Source organism: Homalodisca vitripennis, chromosome 6 (assembly GCF_021130785.1).
Source record: "Homalodisca vitripennis isolate AUS2020 chromosome 6, UT_GWSS_2.1, whole genome shotgun sequence".
In the NCBI taxonomy this organism is placed as follows: Eukaryota; Metazoa; Arthropoda; class Insecta; order Hemiptera; family Cicadellidae; genus Homalodisca; species Homalodisca vitripennis.
In genome coordinates, this window is record NC_060212.1 from 98,506,869 (window position 1) to 98,525,662 (window position 18,794).

At 32.5% G+C, this 18,794-nt stretch overlaps 2 protein-coding genes across 2 annotated transcripts in view; one reads left to right on the forward strand and one right to left on the reverse strand.

Annotated features, from left to right (window-relative positions):
• Nucleotides 1-18,794, forward strand: part of LOC124364628 (cilia- and flagella-associated protein 91-like) — a 53,180-nt gene that overhangs the window by 18,486 nt on the left and 15,900 nt on the right. The window contains exons 9-14 of the mRNA XM_046820243.1: nt 1,566-1,712; nt 2,559-2,743; nt 3,076-3,201; nt 6,412-6,633; nt 8,004-8,143; nt 10,284-10,591. Of these exons, the coding sequence (XP_046676199.1) occupies nt 1,566-1,712; nt 2,559-2,743; nt 3,076-3,201; nt 6,412-6,633; nt 8,004-8,143; nt 10,284-10,591 (1,128 nt within the window). The remainder of the gene's footprint in view (nt 1-1,565; nt 1,713-2,558; nt 2,744-3,075; nt 3,202-6,411; nt 6,634-8,003; nt 8,144-10,283; nt 10,592-18,794) is intronic.
• On the reverse strand, nt 15,759-17,166 carry LOC124364629 (putative nuclease HARBI1). Its single transcript, XM_046820245.1, has one exon. It carries the CDS (start codon nt 16,775-16,777, stop codon nt 15,761-15,763), a length of 1,017 nt encoding a protein of 338 aa, XP_046676201.1. The 5' UTR covers nt 16,778-17,166; the 3' UTR covers nt 15,759-15,760.

The following is an 18,794-nucleotide window of genomic DNA, read 5'->3' on the forward strand; positions in this document are numbered from 1 at the left end:
TCTTATTGCTTAGATTTATATAATTTTCATTATGTCGATACTTAGCTGAAGCAATAGCTTCTCTGTACTTGTTTTTCAGTGCTAAAAAGTGCTGCCCTAACTTAACATCACTTTTTTATATTTTATATTTTTTAATTTGTTTGAATCAGATTTTGTCAGTCTTATAAAATATAATATAGTATTGTTAAGCACAGTCCAAATTTTGTTGGAAAGTAGGTGTGAACTATGGTTGTTTTGTTAAATTACTTTGTCCCAGTCATAAGAGGCCAATTTTGTGCTAAGGTCATTCAGTGAGCGTTTAGGAAGCACAGTTTTCAGGCTAATAGTCATATCTGACTTTTTTGGTTTTTGAAATTTGTGATATTCCCCAGATTCACAAGAATACCATTGTGATCTGAGAAGGGAAAATCTATAATTTGGCAGGTAGGATAACCTAAACAAATTCTGTTATTTGTAAAGACATTGTCCAGGCAAATAGAAAGTCTTGTAGGGCTGCGATTCAGGTAGTAATAATTGTATTGTCTTAACATATTTTGGAGAGGAAGAGCAGTTTCACTATTGCTTGTTACATCAAATTTTAGATTGCCTCAATACAATACAATACAATGATACGAGTATTTTATTACGGGACATAGTAACACATGTGTTGAAGTAATTTTATTAGGTTGGTTCTAGACTTTCGGTATGCTCTACTATGTCCTTCAACACATTGTTGTATCAGTTTATTTGTATTTATTCCTTAAAATAGTTGAAAACTGAATTAATTTACTTTTAGTTAACAAATAACGTGTGTTTTTAACTATAAAAGATGTGATGATTGATCACATGATTAAAATTAATTATTGAAGATTCAATCCAAAAGGAAATTTTGATTTTGTAACAATTTGACATGCTTGTCCTAAATTTATAAATTTTGACTTATTTGAATGATTATTAATTTTTTGTATTGGTTTTACTTTATTTAAATTTTCAACAGATTCTTTGTGCATTTTACCACAAATGACTAATGATTTAGTTTTATCATTACGCTTGAAATCAAAATGGTGACCTGTCATTCTTATTCTTAGATTGTTTGTTGTAGAGCCAATATAATTTTTCAGGGTATTTTTTAGATTGGATTTGATATACTAAGGTTTTTGTATCACATGTCAAATCGCCAATAATTTTGTAAACTTTTTTAGTTGAATTGCTTTTAGATTCTGATGAATTTTCTATTTAATTACATATCATGCTTCTTGGTTTATTACATGGATGTGCTCCCTTGAATTTAGTTTCCATATCAGAATCAGCAGGTAATTTTGGTTTTGATAAAATGTCTCTTAAGATATGAGGTCTATATATATACAATATTTTAAATTAAGTGATATTAAATTTAAAAATGGAATAACCAATATCAGATCCAACTTCAAGATTAACAACTTGTATAACATAAAAAGTAATTAATTTGTTTTGACTTAATTTAAATTTGAGTTTATTTCTTGTAAGAGTAACTAAACAGGTTTATTAAAGTAATCAGTGTTGAAATCTTTACAAACTTTCAATACTTTTTAATTCATTCTTTTTAGATATTTATGCATTGGAAGAAGCAGTAACCTTCAGGCCCGCATTTGATTACAATAAAGCCTCTCAACCGAAGAAACAGGGAGAGCTCTGTGTTCGGGAAACCCGATGGACAATAGAGAATCTGGTAAAACTACATGAAGACCTACAGGGTGAGGCAATTATCATTTATTTCCATAGTAAAACTTATACAGTTAAATAGAATTTAGTGTCAATGTTCATTATATATTTATAATATATATATTTCTTTATATATTTATTTATTTATATATATATTTATATATATATATATATATATTTATATATATATATTTATATATATATATATATATATATATATTTAACAAATACTTTTTTATCAGTAATGTAAATAATTATGTACTAATTATTTCACTGTTTTAAACAAATCTTGTAATACTACCTGAAAGTATAAAACACGAGTATAAAAACAAATTGGCAGACCCATTGGCCACCTAGTACAGAAATAATAGTACAGAAATTCATAGTACAGAAGGATCTTTCAAATTTATAGTAAGTACTACAAATCATATGCCTACTTGGGTGTGATGTAAAGAAAACTAATATTGTTAATTTAATATGTTGAGAAAACAACTTTTTTAAATTTTGGGCCAAAATATGAGCCCAATAAAAAAGTCTTGATTTAAAAATATCAGAAATAATTACATGTTTCCTATATGATGATGATATGATGACTAGGGATTTGAAGCCACGATTTAGGGAATGAGCCTTGATCACTCAGCAAAACAATTTACAGTTTAAAACATCTTGTGTTACTGTTTATATACCAGGTGAGTAGAAATCAGAGGTTACCACTTGAGCAAGAGAGTTCCTTACAACTACCTAAACGTTGACTCAGATGATCATAGAATCAGTCTTTCAAAGGTTGATAGCAAGCATATCAAAGAGAGAATTATCACAAAAACTCCAGCACCAAGGTAAGGTGACCAGGAAAGTATTAACCAAAGCGAATTTTACAGCATTACGAGCAAAACAAGACAAAAATGTGGATGCTTTCTATACACAAGCTCTGGAACAGATTCAGAAGCCAGTGAAGACTCGCAATGTGCCCTCGGTGGCTTTAATGTCAGATTCCAAGGAGAGGCTGTACCAAGCTGCTATCACGCTACAGAGAGTGATCCATGGCAGGGCCATGCAAATGCAGGTATGATCAATCATTCCGTCATCATCATTTCAGGTAACAAGTCTCTTCATCAGTTCTTGCCTTGATCAAATAAATGATGCTGACTGGTGAAGCTTTTCCCATTCCTAATGCATGATCACATAGTTTTGTTCATATATAACTTGTTTGTTAATATCTACTTCTTTCTGTTATGCTCTAAAAGGTAAAACTTCTATTAACCATGATAATATATCAATGACAATTATACTGTTCTAAGCATTAGTTTTATATTTGTAGATGAAATTTGATATTTTTTCAATTGCTCACACATATGTTGTTCTATAACATGTCACAATGTTGTGTTAACATTAAAGATTCACCAAGGGCGAGATATATGGAAAGAAATGATGGAAGAAATAAAGAGTACAGACACAGTGTCAGCCAGTCAGCGTGAACATCTTCTACTCCTTAAGGAACACATGTACCAGAATGCTAGAGTGGTAAGTGCCTGCCAATGTAACACTTTGTACATGCACTAGAACACTAGAGTGGTAAGTGTCTGCCCATGTAATGCTATGTACGTGTTCAGTACAGTATGAAAACTGATACATTCATGTTTGGAGTCAATGTGTTGACCGCAGTAAGTTGGTTATTTTTTGACCTTCAAATAATAAAAATTGTTTTTATATAACTTGGTGGAGTTAAACTTAATATACTTCCTCCAGACTGGCTAAAACTGGCACCTCTTTCAAACTAAACTGTATTATTATTGTTGTAATAGGCTGCCTGATAGTGCAAATATGTTAGTTTTAGACATTGAAAACCCATTTTCCAGTGTAAGTGAATTTTTGAATTGCAATTTTGATGTACGATTTTAGCTTAACCCATTGGCTTATACATATTTTTACTATCAGCTCAACTGGAGTTATCCTATTAAAAATGCTAAAAACGTAAGAGTTTTGTTATATGTTTATAAAAAATTTATTTTTCAAGTTATTTGGTTATATTTTATATCTTTTTGGATTAACATGAAATAGGCTTTAATAATAAATAGATAGTGATATATGTGGTCATAATTTAAAAATAATAATGCTATACAAACTAAAAAAGTTTTGGAATTTTTTAAATTAAAAAAGAATTTTTTTTACTCAAATAATATAAAATAAAATACCCCATTGTTGCTTTTATTTTATTTGAAATGTATTTCTCTACCTAGCAATACTAGAATATGTGTATATACATGCATAGTTTGTCAGAATAAATGTTTTTTCTAAATACTGAAAATTCCAAGAATATTGATTTTTTTCTCTTGTAGTACACTAATATTCTTATAGTAACTTATTATTCATTTAAATTTCAAATGTAATGTAATTTAAATTTCTTGTAGTATTGCAGTTTTTCTTATGTGTTACAACAATAATAGTCTAATTTATACTAACATTTGGTTGAAAAAGGAGTTTAAAAAAAATATAAATGATATAAATTTTGAGCCCAGACTTGTCACGGAACCAACACAAGGTAGTGACACAAGGCCAATGGGTTAATAACTCTCAACTACTGTGACTAAGTAATTTTACATAAACCCATTAATTTATTGATTTATGCAACTGTTTTATTTAATAGGTTTTAAAGTATATTTAAAATTTTATATTTTAAACTGTATATTTTTAATAAAACAATTTTATATGTTATTTACTTCTTATTTTTAAGTATATCTTAAACTGAATATTTATAAATGATCAAAGTGATTGATCTAAATTAAATATTCATAACAATTATTTGTACATGCTGTAGTATCTACTGATTTTTTTTTTTCAATGTTTAAAATCAATTAAGTGTGTATAAATTACAAAAACAAGTTGACTTTACCAGTTTAATGTAAAGTTGTCAATAGGAATAAAGTTCTTGATTCTTGATATACACCAACTTTAAAGTCTCTAAGAGACTTTCCATGAAGGGTTACCACACATACAGGCAGACGGACCGCTCTTTGACCTTAAATTCAATAGGGTTGTATACTTATAAAGTTCTAAACAATTTTTTTATCAGAAGTTCAAAAAATTTTGATGAACGGAATTTACCTTATATATTAAGAAACAATTCTGTTTTTGTTCCTAAATGAAATTTAACTATGGTTCAAACAATTTTTTTTTTGTTGAGTGCACCGAGGATATTCAATTTAATTTCTAAATATATTGATAAAAATGTCTCCTTAAACGTATATCTTAAAAATTTAAAATCGTTCCTTTTAAGTTTATCAGATTGTGAAAGCTTTCTCAGGGTAATTTCTTATGAGAAGTGTCCATGTCATAAATTGGCATAGGGTACTCTAGGAACTACTAGGCTGTTAGTTTGTAAGCACTTTATGTATTATAAAAAGGATTTATTACTTTTAATAATATATTTATAATTCACTTACTTGTTTTACGAAGTCTTTTAATTTAGTATTTTTATAAGTTTTGAAATTGTGTGCACAAACTTGTATATCTGAAGTTATGTGCTTTGTAGTAATGCAGCACAGCCATCCTCCAAGTCGTTTTTTGTTAATAATAGGGATGGCTACCCCAAACAGGCTTGCCTAGGGGGTATGTCTACTATTTCACAGCTTTGTAGATACCTAGAAAAGTATTTGTAATTTAAGAAAAACTGTATAAATTAATCAACCAAATTTTCTCTTTATGTTAATGTCTATTTCAGTTATTGTTTATTTTAAGAAATGTATATTATGTCCTATATGTGTATCATATTCTATATGTGTATCATATTCTATATGTATGTCATATTCTATATGTATATCATATGTGTGTAAATGAAAACTGTTTATCAAAGTTGTGGAATAAAGATTTTTTGAAATTGAAAAATGGTTCTTCTTTCGACTACAAGGAAGATATATAGGGTGTCCCGTAACTCTCTGGACAACAGTATAATACGTTATTGCTCAGATCAAGACAAACATACTTCACCATATGAACATGGGTCTCCATGCTTAGTTTCCCATCTGCTTGTCTGTATGTGTATTTTATTAAAAAAATATATATCTTAAAAATTAATAAATTAAATTATACCAAATTTGGCTCAAATTTTAATAATAACAAGACCAGTTACTGAAAGAAATATAATGAAATTATCTTTATTATTTTCAAAATGGTGGTTATGAACACTTTTAAACTTTGAATATCTTAAAAACTAGCATTTTTTCTCAAGAATTGAAAGAATAACAATTTTTAAAGGATTTTATCACAAATGTAATGACACCAAAATTGCAGCTGCCGTTAATTCAGTTTTTGTATTGTTGGCTATTCGCTGAGAACCTCAATGTGGGCCATGTCTCATCACAGTCAATCTGCTCTAAATCAATTATTTATCATTCAATTAAAAAAACGTGGTATACCTTTGTCCAGAGAGTTACGGGACACTCTGAATTTTGTTTCAGGTCTTCAGGACCTTTTTATTAAGAATTTAAATTCGTGCACAGGCTGGTGTAGAGACTGTCCTTTGACCTATTGACCATATAAATCAATAGTGATCTTCCTCAGACCAAGGTTGAAGTCTCTGGGATCTTTATATCAAGAGTAATGGCACAGACAGTACAACTTCAGGAAGGTCCTTTCAGTTCATTAATAATTAAAGTTTTAGGTTTGTAACTGATAATTTGACAGATGTCACAATGGAGTAAAGATAATATTCATTGTACTGTTGTCGTATTGTAGACAAACATGATGGAGCACATAGTGGGCACGAACGTGGGCTCCACTATCGGAGATACTCTGAGCCTCCTGGCAACAGAGCTGTTGAGGTTCAAGAACATAAGTATTGCCCACGATCAGGCGCTGCTGGCGGAGTGTGCTCGGTGGAACCGTGAAATGCTGGAGGCAGGAAGACGGCAGAAGGAGGCTATCAGACGGAAAGAACACAACTTAATGTTTGCACAGGTAAATTTAATTTGGATATGAACCTAGAGTGTCTATAAACTATAAATTTTAGGAATAAGAAGTACGTTTTACCCCTATGGAAAAGGGTGGTAGTACACAAAAATGTGGTACTTAAACATTACAGTTACGTATTGTGCAATTATAAAGAAAATGCTACTTGGATATACTGTAATATTAAGAAAAACATATCACTTATTGCACCCAACACCGCACATTGTGATGGAGTTAACATGTTGATGTGTTAGTTCTGTGTGCTCTTACAAGTCATTAGTTACATTTGATAAAGACACCTATGTCATTTGAAATGTCTAGCAAAGTATTTTTTTATAACCAAAATACATTTTCACAGGACAATCTATACTTCAGTTGTAATGCTCTTTCATCAGAGAAGTAGCTCAAGAACACAAGTGCTGAGTGTTTATGTGGACTCTACTAATGCTCAGCCGCAGATTTGCTCACAAGTATTGTTGTAGTATTGTGATAGTTGGTAGGAGTTCATACACGATTTTAGTCGTGACCACTGATAGAAATTAATATTATTACTATGGGGATGAACTGTAATAAAAATAAAAGTATATGAGTTTAGTCGTGATAGGAAAACGTTTGTTTTTTCCAAAGCATCAACTTTTTTTATTAGACACAAAATTTGCATTTGCTGGAGTAAAAGAACAAAGCATGTACTAAATCTAATGTTGAGAAAATACTGTTTATATGAACAGCAAAACATAAAGTGTACGCAAATTGAAACATTTCAGAGTGTCCAAAAATGATGTCATGAATCCCTACGTTTTCAAAATTCTGAAGAGAATTTTTATTATTTTTTTAAATAAAAGAATGCATAAAAGGGCATTTTGGGAAACCAATTTTTAAAACTTCTTATGGAGGGCTTTCAAACAATTATAATTAATATTCGTATTAAACCAAATGATTTAAACGAACCTAAAGACAGTTTCATTGTTACACCTTTCAAATTGCTATAAAAATAGCATAGAAGTTTGATTTAGCTGATCCATCAACAGTAGTGAAACAATAACACAAAGAATTATTGTGATGGGCCAGGTAAATTAAATTCTTATTGCTAAAGCCAGTGTTTTACGGACCTGTACATTTTAAAACTTCTTTCTCGATTCTCATCTTTACTGTGGATTATACTCTCCAGTCTTGTAGACTTTATCCCTCTCCTCATCCCCCCACTGATTGAATTTTATTACACCTAGGAAGGTGAGATATAGTCTGCTAAACAGGAATCTGAAAAAACTTTACTTTGTTGTCTTATGAATTTCCAAGCTGACTATATTTTGGAGTATGATATAAAATGTGCTCAGTATACATTTTTTTAAATTTAGTTTATACAATATTGAATGTTACAGTTACTTGAAGTATACCAAGAGTCTATCAATGAGCTGTTGGAAGGCCTTGTAAGTAAGGCGCGTGAACACGAAGCCAAAGTCCAAGCGCTCGAGTACGCCAAGGAAATGGCTTTGTTGGCTGAGTTGGCACGAGCTGCTGAGTGAGTACAACTATCCAAGATGTTATTATTACTGACTACATCCTCTGACAACCTGTCAACAATTATAGAAACAGTAACTTAGGTTGTTGTAAGTCTCAAGTGTGTATAGCTTTGCAACAGTGTGTCATCTAAATACTCGTGTGTTAGTCAGAAAAGAGTGGTGGATCCTAGAGAGGGGTAATGGCCCTCTCAGTATTTAGAAAAAAATGTTTTGTGATACATCTTAATTTCTCATATTGTAACCATAAGAAATCAATTTAAATTCACTTTATGAAGTAAACTTTGAGTATAAATACATTTTTATTTTTCAATTTTTGTTGTAATGAAATGCAACATTCCCTGTTTTTAATAATGGTAAACTAAAAACCAGGTAGCCCTCTCTAAAATTTAGGACTGGATTCGCCCTTGGTAGAGACCACCACACCCCAGCTGTTTTTATCCCACCAGACACTAATACCAGACAACTTGCTAACAGATTGTGACCAACAACATTTCTGTTTGTCCATAGACCTGCCTACTTCTGTAGAGCAATCTAATAATTATAACTGACCTGCATGTTGATGTCCGAGACTATTTTTTTCAAACAAACATCTTTTAACACACAGCTGTGGATTCAAATCTTGCTTCTCCATATGAGGAATTGCTAGTTAGCTGATGCTATAAAAAATAGAAAATCTGGTAGTCAGCCACTTTACAAGTATTTGGTGCATAAGTCAGAGTTCACATGTCTAAAACCAATAGGGCAGATTTAAACTGATTTTTAATACATTTGAATCACCCTTCTTTCAAATGCGTGTAATATTTGTTAAATTACAGAAATAATTTTATTGTTTTATAAAATCATTCCTTTAATTAGTGATAAACTAGGCGATAAATTATTTATTTCCATCATTGTATAATTATTCTACATACACGCTTTAAAATAAGGACAGTCTTAAAATTTCATTTATATGAATTAATATGTTTGGCAAGCCAGTTATGATACTTATTAAATTTATCTTTTTCCTACTAGATAAGATTTTGTATTAGCATTATTGACAAAATAGGATTTATATAACTTAAAAGGACTGTTACGTCTACTTGGAACAGTCCACTTTTAAATTACACTTATTTCTAATTATATATTCTTAGTGGGATATTTTACTAATTTAATTTAGTTTTCAAAGTAGTTTTGTTTTTGTTTTTTCAACTTAATATTCAAGACTGTATAACAGCGATAAAGTTGTATAGCTATCAACTAGTCACAATACAATGAGACCAGACACATGTTGACAACAAGTCTAACCATCACAGTGTCAGCGCATAGAGTTGTGTCAGGCTACATTACAAAGTGCTAATGAGGCATGACAACATATGCTGATGTGATGTGCTAAGTACTTGTGTTAACCGTGCAAGTCACTGTCTATTGTGTAGCTATCAACTAGTCACGATACAATGAGACCAGACACATGTTAACAACAAGTCTAACCATCACAGTGTCAGCGCATAGAGTTGTGTCAGGCTACATTACAAAGTGCTAATGAGGCATGACAACATATGCTGATGTGATGTGCTAAGTACTTGTGTTAACCGTGCAAGTCACTGTCTATTGTGTAGCTATCAACTAGTCACGATACAATGAGACCAGACACATGTTGACTACAAGTCTAACCATCACAGTTTAAGCGCATAGAGTTGTGTCAGGCTACATTACAAAGTGCTAATGAGGCATGACAACATATGCTGATGTGATGTGCTACTTGTGTTAACCGTGCAAGTCACTGTCTATTGTGTAGCTATCAACTAGTCACGATACAATGAGACCAGACACATGTTGACTACAAGTCTAACCATCACAGTTTCAGCGCATAGAGTTGTGTCAGGCTACATTACAAAGTGCTAATGAGGCATGACAACATATGCTGATGTGATGTGCTAAGTACTTGTGTCAATCGTGTGTGTCACTGTCTATTGTGTAGCTATCAACTAGTCACGATACAATGAGACCAGACACATGTTGACTACAAGTCTAACCATCACAGTTTCAGCGCATAGAGTTGTGTCAGGCTACATTACAAAGTGCTAATGAGGCATGACAACATATGCTGATGTGATGTGCTAAGTACTTGAGTCAATCGCGTGTCACTGCTTGTTGTGTTAGACTTGAGGCAGAGGAGGAACCGGTCTCTGCCGACCTGCTGTTGGAATTTATCGCACCAGAGGGACTGCGCGAGCTGACGCGCACGTGCATGCTAATACTCAAGCAGAAGTACACTGAGGCCAGACAGGAACTGGTGCGCGGCGGCAGAGCTGAACCCCTGGATGAAGATACAGATGAGCGCTCCCCTGAGACGGATGAGATCTCACCACCAGCACAAGAGAGCTCATACTTAGAGACCCAACCGACAGAACTTACTACTTCAGCTCTGGATAGAACTTCATCAACTCACAGCTACCGTACTTCCGACAGTAAGTTCAGTTCAGTATAAGTATGCAGAAACTAATGTGTATGTCATTCTAAGATCAAAAGAATCAATTTTGTAAAGGAATCCAAAACTCAGAAATACTATAACCTTCTTAAGTTAAAAAAAAGTATGTGTCTTTTTCTTAGGTTTACTCGCCAGTGTTGTGACTGTCATCTAAGTTTTGAAGTTCACGTGTGTCAAAAAATTGCCAACAAGTTAAAATCTTGGAATATTTTAGCCTCGTTATTGAGTGTTGGTTTATTGACTGAAGACGGCTCTTCACAGCATGGTTGGATTTAATTGTATTAATAATATCTTGATACAGTGGGAAAACTGATAGTCTCTTTTTCGTCTGTTTGTTTATGGTTGACTACTAAAATAACCGAACTTACAAGAATGAAGTAATGTATGATGGAAAGTTCAAAACATACAATATATGTTCAAATATATCAATACCATTTATTTAATGATTGAATATACATAAGTTAACTACAATGTGTTGCTCACAATTGAAACGAAACAAATAAGTATCTCTGGAAGTTTTTAAAGGGATTACAATAATACTGTATTAAACGCTGTTTTAATATTTTAAATGTTTAATGAACAACATTCGAGAAAAATAATGACAAATTACTGTGAACAAAACAAACTTGGTTTGTGTTTCAGTTGGCAAAAATTATTTTAAAGTATATGCCAGCAAAGTTCAAGCTTTAACATTTAGATTACAATCAATCTCCGATTAATTTCATTATTGGTGCATACAATGATGACAAATTTAGGTATTTCTATTGAAAAACTAAGAGAAGTGTGTCTGTGACGAATGCCATTACAAGATAAGATAGCATATGACGAGTGTTAGGAAGTCAGTATTATCTTGGGTATGTTAACGTGTTAAGCGTCTCTCACCACAAACCACTTCCAACTGTTTATTAACAAAGCAGTGTTCATGTCATTGGCAATGTGATAACAGAATTCTTGTACAGACAAGAAATCACAAGTCTGCACAGTTTTACTGCAAAATATTTGTACATTTTATTGTAATCATTGGCACTGATCAAACTGTGGTATGTAAATCAATAAAAGTAATGCAAATATAATTATTATAATACAGTATGTATTCTATAATTTTAAATCGTTTTTATATTGGTAATTATAAATATTGTAACAAAAGTAATGATTATACAGTGTAATTAAATTTCTGGTGGTGTAAAAGGTTTTTAAATTATAAATGTTTATAAGTAAATTCTAAGCATATATTAAATCTAGATTATGTTATTCTACCTTTTAATATGATAATATACATTAGAAATGTCAAATGTTATTCAAATTGACTCTTTAAAGTTTGCAATTATGTAAGTACCGATTCCAAAACTAAGGATATTCTGTAGATTATAGTTTAAAAATGAAAATTGTTCAAAAATATAAACTTTTATTTTCTAAACCTAAGGAATGTTCAACAGATTTACAGTTTCAAAATTAAAACTGTTTGAATAAAATAAACTATCATATATTATAATAATATTCTATTTTGTCTTATGAGGCTGTAAGATTCTACAGTTAATTTTTACCAGCCAGTCTCAAAAATTTAAACTCTATTTTTAAATGGAGTATTTTATTATCGTAACAGGAGTTTCAGTTTCTTTTATTTATTTTTTATGTATAACTATATACAGTCCTTTTTAAATATTTATAAATATATCAGGTTATTTAACTTAAAATTAGCTCACTGCACAAGTTATATAATAGTACTAGTATTAAAATTGTAAGATATGCCGGAAGAGTAGCAGGCCTAGGCAACAAGCCAGGTGATGTAACATCAGTCGTCAACAGTCACAGTCTATCATCAGTGCATCACTGAGCTAGCTGTGGTACAGTTCTCAGTACAAGCTGGGTACATGTACAGGAACTAAGACTCACAATTTAACAGTTTTTACTAATTGAGTGCATATTTTTCCGGTTTCTTTTGTGCTGAACAAGATTTATAAATATTTTAGGACATTGTGTTGTGTAAATGTCGGAAAGTGTTAACTTGGTGCAATATTCTTTCTTTGTAAATAGTCAAGGACGTCAATCTTCCATGATAAGATACTGGAAATGGCATGTACTTTTTACTGTTTATACATATTAAAATAAGATCTTGTGATAGTTCAAAACATCAAATTTAGATTTTTATTGTCAATTTCCTTTAAGAACACCAGAGTCAATATCTGTTTGTATGTAAGTGTGAGTATCGACCGTAACTAAAACAAACAGACAAATTTGACCAAATTTGAAACCCTAAATAATTTTTTATCTTTGGAGTTTTACCTAAAATAACCATGTAATCATGACATACTTTTGTAATTACAAAAATCAAACATTTTTTATTAAATTATACTTATTTTTTATGTATCAAGATTCAAGATGTCTTTATTTGTCATTAAGCAACATAACAAGTTACATTAGACTTCATCAAATTATTGGGCAGTAATAAGTAAAAAATAATAATTGTAGAACTAGAGACTTATTTTAAAATTAACAGGAACGTTTCAAAAGACATAAAAACTTACAAAACTACTAACTTGCATAAATAGAGAGTGGTCATAGAAAATTATTTAAGGAATAATTAAAGCATTGTATGGTAAATGAAAAATCAAAAACACAAATTCAACAGAAACACAAAGAACATATACAATTAAAACCCAATGAAAAATGTAACAATATAAATATTTAAAATATGTAAATCAGGTGGTTACAACTTAAAATCTCAAAACTATAAAACAAAACTTAAAACTTGGCAAGATAAAATTAAAAACTTAAGGAACTAATATCACAGGCTAAATATTCATTCAAAAAGTAAAATGCCTTTTCTTTAAGCCACTTGCTTACAACTCTTTTAAACCTATTTATATTTACAATCCATCCGCCTTTTGGTAATTTATTAAATAGTTTTATTTTCATACTAGCAGTTGCCCGCGGCTTCGCACGCAATTTCCCGTTGATAAACAGTACACTATATTCACGTATTTTTTTCTATCACATTCTAAACATTGCTGAGATAATTGATAGTCGTGAGCCTCTTGGGTGCATTATGAAGGTATGTACCATATTTCCTGCCTCTATCTTTCATGGTTTTTGCTAGGTGTTGATAAGTTATTCAAAACAATTAATTTATATGGATGAATCTCAATAAACTAATTAGGTTATAAAGAATCAAATTCGGTCTGTTAAAATTAATATTCTGTCTAAAATATTTCCAGTATTATTAAGGAGTGTGCCTTCAAAAAATGTATCAACGAAAACCAATTTCGATCATAAAGCGTCTTCTTTTGGCTCTTTTCATTTACCTTAGATCTAACCAAATTCGATTACCTTATGTGCAAAAATTCACGGATTTGTACAATGAGATTGTTTTCATAATAGCGTTAATAGTATTTTCATTGCATTAGATAGTTTATTGATCATTGGTGCAATCTAAATTTAAAATTAGGCAATGACATCCTATGCAACCTGCATTACACTACTGATCAAGCACTTTACAATAACAATTTTCTACATTTTAAATGTAAACAAATGTTTCTGCCTCTATGATGAACTTCAGCTGAAAGTATTAACAGCTATTGAGTGGTGTGAATAAAATCGAGCAGCTACTTGCAAGTAGGCACTCGCAACGAGGGGAGTGTCCACTCGCAGTCTCGAGTCACATTTATATTTCGTGTGAATAAACTTGGTTTGTTGAAAAGCGAGTGCCTACTCCCAGAGTCACATACTGGCGAGTGGGCACTCGCCTGTAAACGGGGGGTGTGTGACCTTGGACAAGTCGTAACGTGAAAGACAGCTGCGCGTCTTTCTGTATCCTCTTTCCCTTCACTCCAGTTCTGCACGTAGAGGAGACCAGTAGTTGTGTTGTGTACTGTGCTTGGTATATGTTTAAATTTTCAAGTAGTCATGGGGGAGTCAAATAATGAAGTAAATTGGGACTTAAGTGAAAACCAGGCAAAATTTGTAAAGATTCTGAAACAGTTTCCAGTTATTTTAGAGAAATCTATGATTCCAGAGTGCAAAAGAAAGCGCTCGTGCGCAATGCTTGAAATAAAGAAGCTAGTGGAAGCGGAATTTAAAGTATGCATGACAGAAGGCCAGCTTTGGAAAAAAATTCAAAATATGAAGGCACGAATTAAGATGAAGGCCGACGTTAATAGGACAGGAAATAAAAAGGTCGTTTTAAAATCATGGGAAGAAGAGTTTCTGAATTTCATGGAAGCCGATTCCAATCCTTCAATTGTAAGAATGGCAGGAGGAATGGCAGCAGGTGTAAAACCCTTAACTTCGCTTGCAAATGAGGAATCTGATGGAGATTTTAGTGATGAAGAGGAAATGGAAGAAGTATGCCTATTGCAATCCGCTAAAAAACGAAAAATTGAAACGGATGCTTCAACTTCTGTACAAACATCACACAGTAAGAAGAGGAGCAATTTACCAGAAACTGAAGAGACAAAACAACTTTCAACTCCAAATTTGCAGCGTTTAGTCCTGCTCGAGCAGTTGAAGTATTTCAGAAAATCTCAGCAGTTACTTGACATGAAATTAAAGCGAGAGATGCTAAAGGCGGCTAACAATGTCGAAACCCACAAAACAAACCAAATGATGGACCAAATGATGATTTAAGTGGCGTAATGTTAATGAGTTTGTTTCCAGGAACAGAGTAATTAAATTCCCTCTACTGAGGAAACTAATACTTATATTTTATAAATAAATAAATGCTTCCTTATCCTTTATCCTAAAAAAAAAAAAAAAAAAAAAAAATTTATAGGTACGGGCGTCTGTGTGCCTGGGCCCGTCTGTGCCAGTAAGGCGGCGTCCTAGCTGGGCGGCAAACGCGGCGCGCGTTGGCGCGTCCGACGCGGCACACACCGCGCGCCCAGCTAGGCCACCCTCATGCCCCATCATATTTTTGCTGCCGGGTCGGACGCCGCGTTTGCCGCCCAGCTAGGAAGCCGCCTTACTGGCACAGACGGGCCCAGGCACACAGACGCCCTACCTATATTTTTTTTTTTTTTTTTTTAGGATAAAGGATAAGGAAGCATTTATTTATTTATAAAATATAAGTATTAGTTTCCTCAGTAGAGGGAATTTAATTACTCTGTTCCTGGAAACAAACTCTTAACATTAAAGACAAGTCATACAGAACTTTTTACAAATGTTGCTGGTAGATTACATTTGCCAGTTGCATTCTTCTAGCTTGTCCCAATCGCCTTATTTGGCACTCTCCGTAGTGAGGAATTTCATCTTCAAAATTGTTTCCTTCGCCAGGCTGTTCAGCGACGGCTTCAAAATCTTCATCATTTAGGCATTTCGCTGTGTTGTGTAAAATAAAACAGCAAATAATAAAGGATGGAATGTTCTCCAACTTAATTCTTAATTTGTGTTGGAGGATAGGGAATCGCTGTTTCATCTGACCAAAACATCTTTCAATAGTAACTCGTTCTTTGGTCAAACATCTGTTAAAAGACACTTGAACAGGTGTTGCAGGTGGGGAAAACGGCGTCATTAACCATGGGGCGATCCCGTATCCTGAGTCTGCAATTAACAGCGATTCCCCCACATTTCTTTCCATTACACGGTAAACATCTGAATTTTTCCAAATTCTGGAATCGTGAACGGAGCCAGGCCAAGAAGCATCGACACTGGTAAACTCTTCTAATCCATTGCAAGTAGCCTGAACGTTAACACTTGCAAATCGTTTTCTGTTGATATACTCATCCCCATGTAAAAACGGCTTTACAATGGGGATTTGAGTACAATCAATTGCACCTATTGAATTCGGGAAACTGTAGTTTGTTTGCCACTTGGCTTTCTCCACTTCCATTTCTTCTTCGGTTGTCAGAAACTTAATCCATACATCAGCCTTGTTTAGAACTGTAGTCCTAACTGAAGAAATTGTCTTGGATACAGTTGATCTGTGGACTCCGATGTCCTCTCCTACTCCAAATTGAAAGCCTGGGTCACCCAAATACCGTAGAAACACTTTCATTCGGTTAACGTTTGTTAAGGCTCCACCGCGACGTTCTTCATCTTCTCCCAAAAAATGTTCGGTTAACCACAAAACACTCTCCCTACTAAATCTGTAAAGCGAACGATAGTCGTCCTCACGCGATTCTCTTCTGACTTTGTAAATTTTTCGAGCTCTAACTGGCATACATTCAGCCATAACTGAAGCGTGTGCACTCAGGGGTGGCGAGTCTGCTACTGAGGAGACTCACTTGTTTGAGAGTAGGCACTCGATGTAGCGAGTAGGCTTTGGTTTTTATTCACCTCAAAACAAGAGTGTCTACTCGGAGTCACATACCGCCTCATCGTTGGAGAGTAGGCACTCGTGGGTGAGTCGAGTCGGCTGGTTTTATTCACCTGACGGTCGAGTGGGCGCTCGCAAAAAACGATATTGGAGTAGACACTCGCCGAGTCAAGCTTTTATTCACATGACTAATTAAGTATCAGTTTGGTTTGTATTACGTGTCGTAGCGCAGTCTGTCGGATCTAATATAAAACACTCCAACATCAACAATAATTTATAATTAAAAAATTAATTAAATAAACTATTTAAATTGGACCAAATTGTGAATCTGAAACATTCTCGAATCCCCTTCAACACACACAAAAAGTTTCATCAAAATCGGTCCAGTCGTTTAGGAGGAGTTTAGTCATATACACACAAACACAAGAAATATATATATAAATATTGCTCCCGGCGGAGCAAGTAATTTTTGCGATTCAATGTTTATTGAAATTATATATATATATATATATATATATACTAGCTGTTTCCCGCGGCTTCGCACGCTTTTCGTAAGTTTTGCCCGCGTATGAGCATTTCTGGTTGAAGTAAATTATATTTCCAACCCCGATGTAGATTTTACCTTGATGTCACGATCAAGAAAATATGTCAAAAATGTATTGTACATGCATAATGTATTTTATTACAAAGTGGTCTACCACTCAACCTTTAAGTTCAACCAAAAATTTAGTTTAGACAATTATACATCATAACTTAGCGCCTTCAAATAGTGTTTCACTGTTTAATATACGTATCTATCTCGTAATTGCAGGTTATAATGTGCAGGCGCTTTGAAAACTTTTCTTCATTTTATTCGTTTATATTCACGACATAAGCGAATAATTCAGATAATAACTATCCAATCTTCTAAGTTAGACTAAATTACGGATACATGTGAAATTTGATTGAAATTGGTTCAGTCGTTTTGGAGTTTATTGGCAACATACATCGTGACTCAAGATTTATATATATATAAGATATATATATATATATATATATATATATATAATAAATATATATGACTATCTTTTGTTTTTTCAAACCTGTGGTCTTTGGCAGCTCTAACATGTACTTTTTTTGTAGTTTTATAAGTGTGTATGGTTTCTCTAACGGTATAATTTTGTTTATAGATACTTTACAAAGTATTACAAACTGAACATTTAAAAACAAATATTCCAATGTTATAAAAAGTTTACTTGAATGTAAATGTAAGTGAAATAACAGACACCATATGAACAGTATTAATTTTATGAAATTTGGCACATAAGTTAATTTTGTGATTATCTCCAAAATGTAGTCTTTTATTTACCCACCAAGCAAGCGCTCATTACGGAAGGTTCAATGGTCTGCTGCAGTTCCAAAACCTTCAACTTTGAACAATTCTGTGATAAATACAAATAAATAGAATGTTTATGCATAGAACCTACAGGTCCTATGACTTCTTATTGTTAGTTGGCTGCAAAAATTACTAAAAAAAAGTTGTGTTTTAAAAAAAGGACCTAAAATTTAAATGAAATAAAATGTTTCATATAAAGAGTTTATACATCAAGATCAATTAAATCAGTAATAAGAAAGAAATATTGGATTTTTAATATAAAAAAGTTTATATTTTTTGTATAAAACAGTTTATAATTTCAAGATTAGATATGGCATACAAATAATTAATTTGCCGAAAAGAAGATGCATTTTGTTGCTTTTAACTGAATCTGTCCAAAATATCCAAGTACAAAAACCATTAGATTAACATTAAATTTCAAGATTGTTAATTCCAATAAACCATTACCTATGATCTAAAACTGAATATTTAAATCTATAAGATAAGTTGTGTACCAAGATAAATAGCATCCACCTAAATGGTAGAAACAAAATTCTTTTTTTTTAAGTAGTAACATTA

What these genes read in the sequence shown, in the direction of transcription:
- LOC124364629 (XM_046820245.1), bottom strand. Translation starts at nt 16,777, where the DNA reads ATGGCTGAATGTATGCCAGTTAGAGCTCGAAAAATTTACAAAGTCAGA.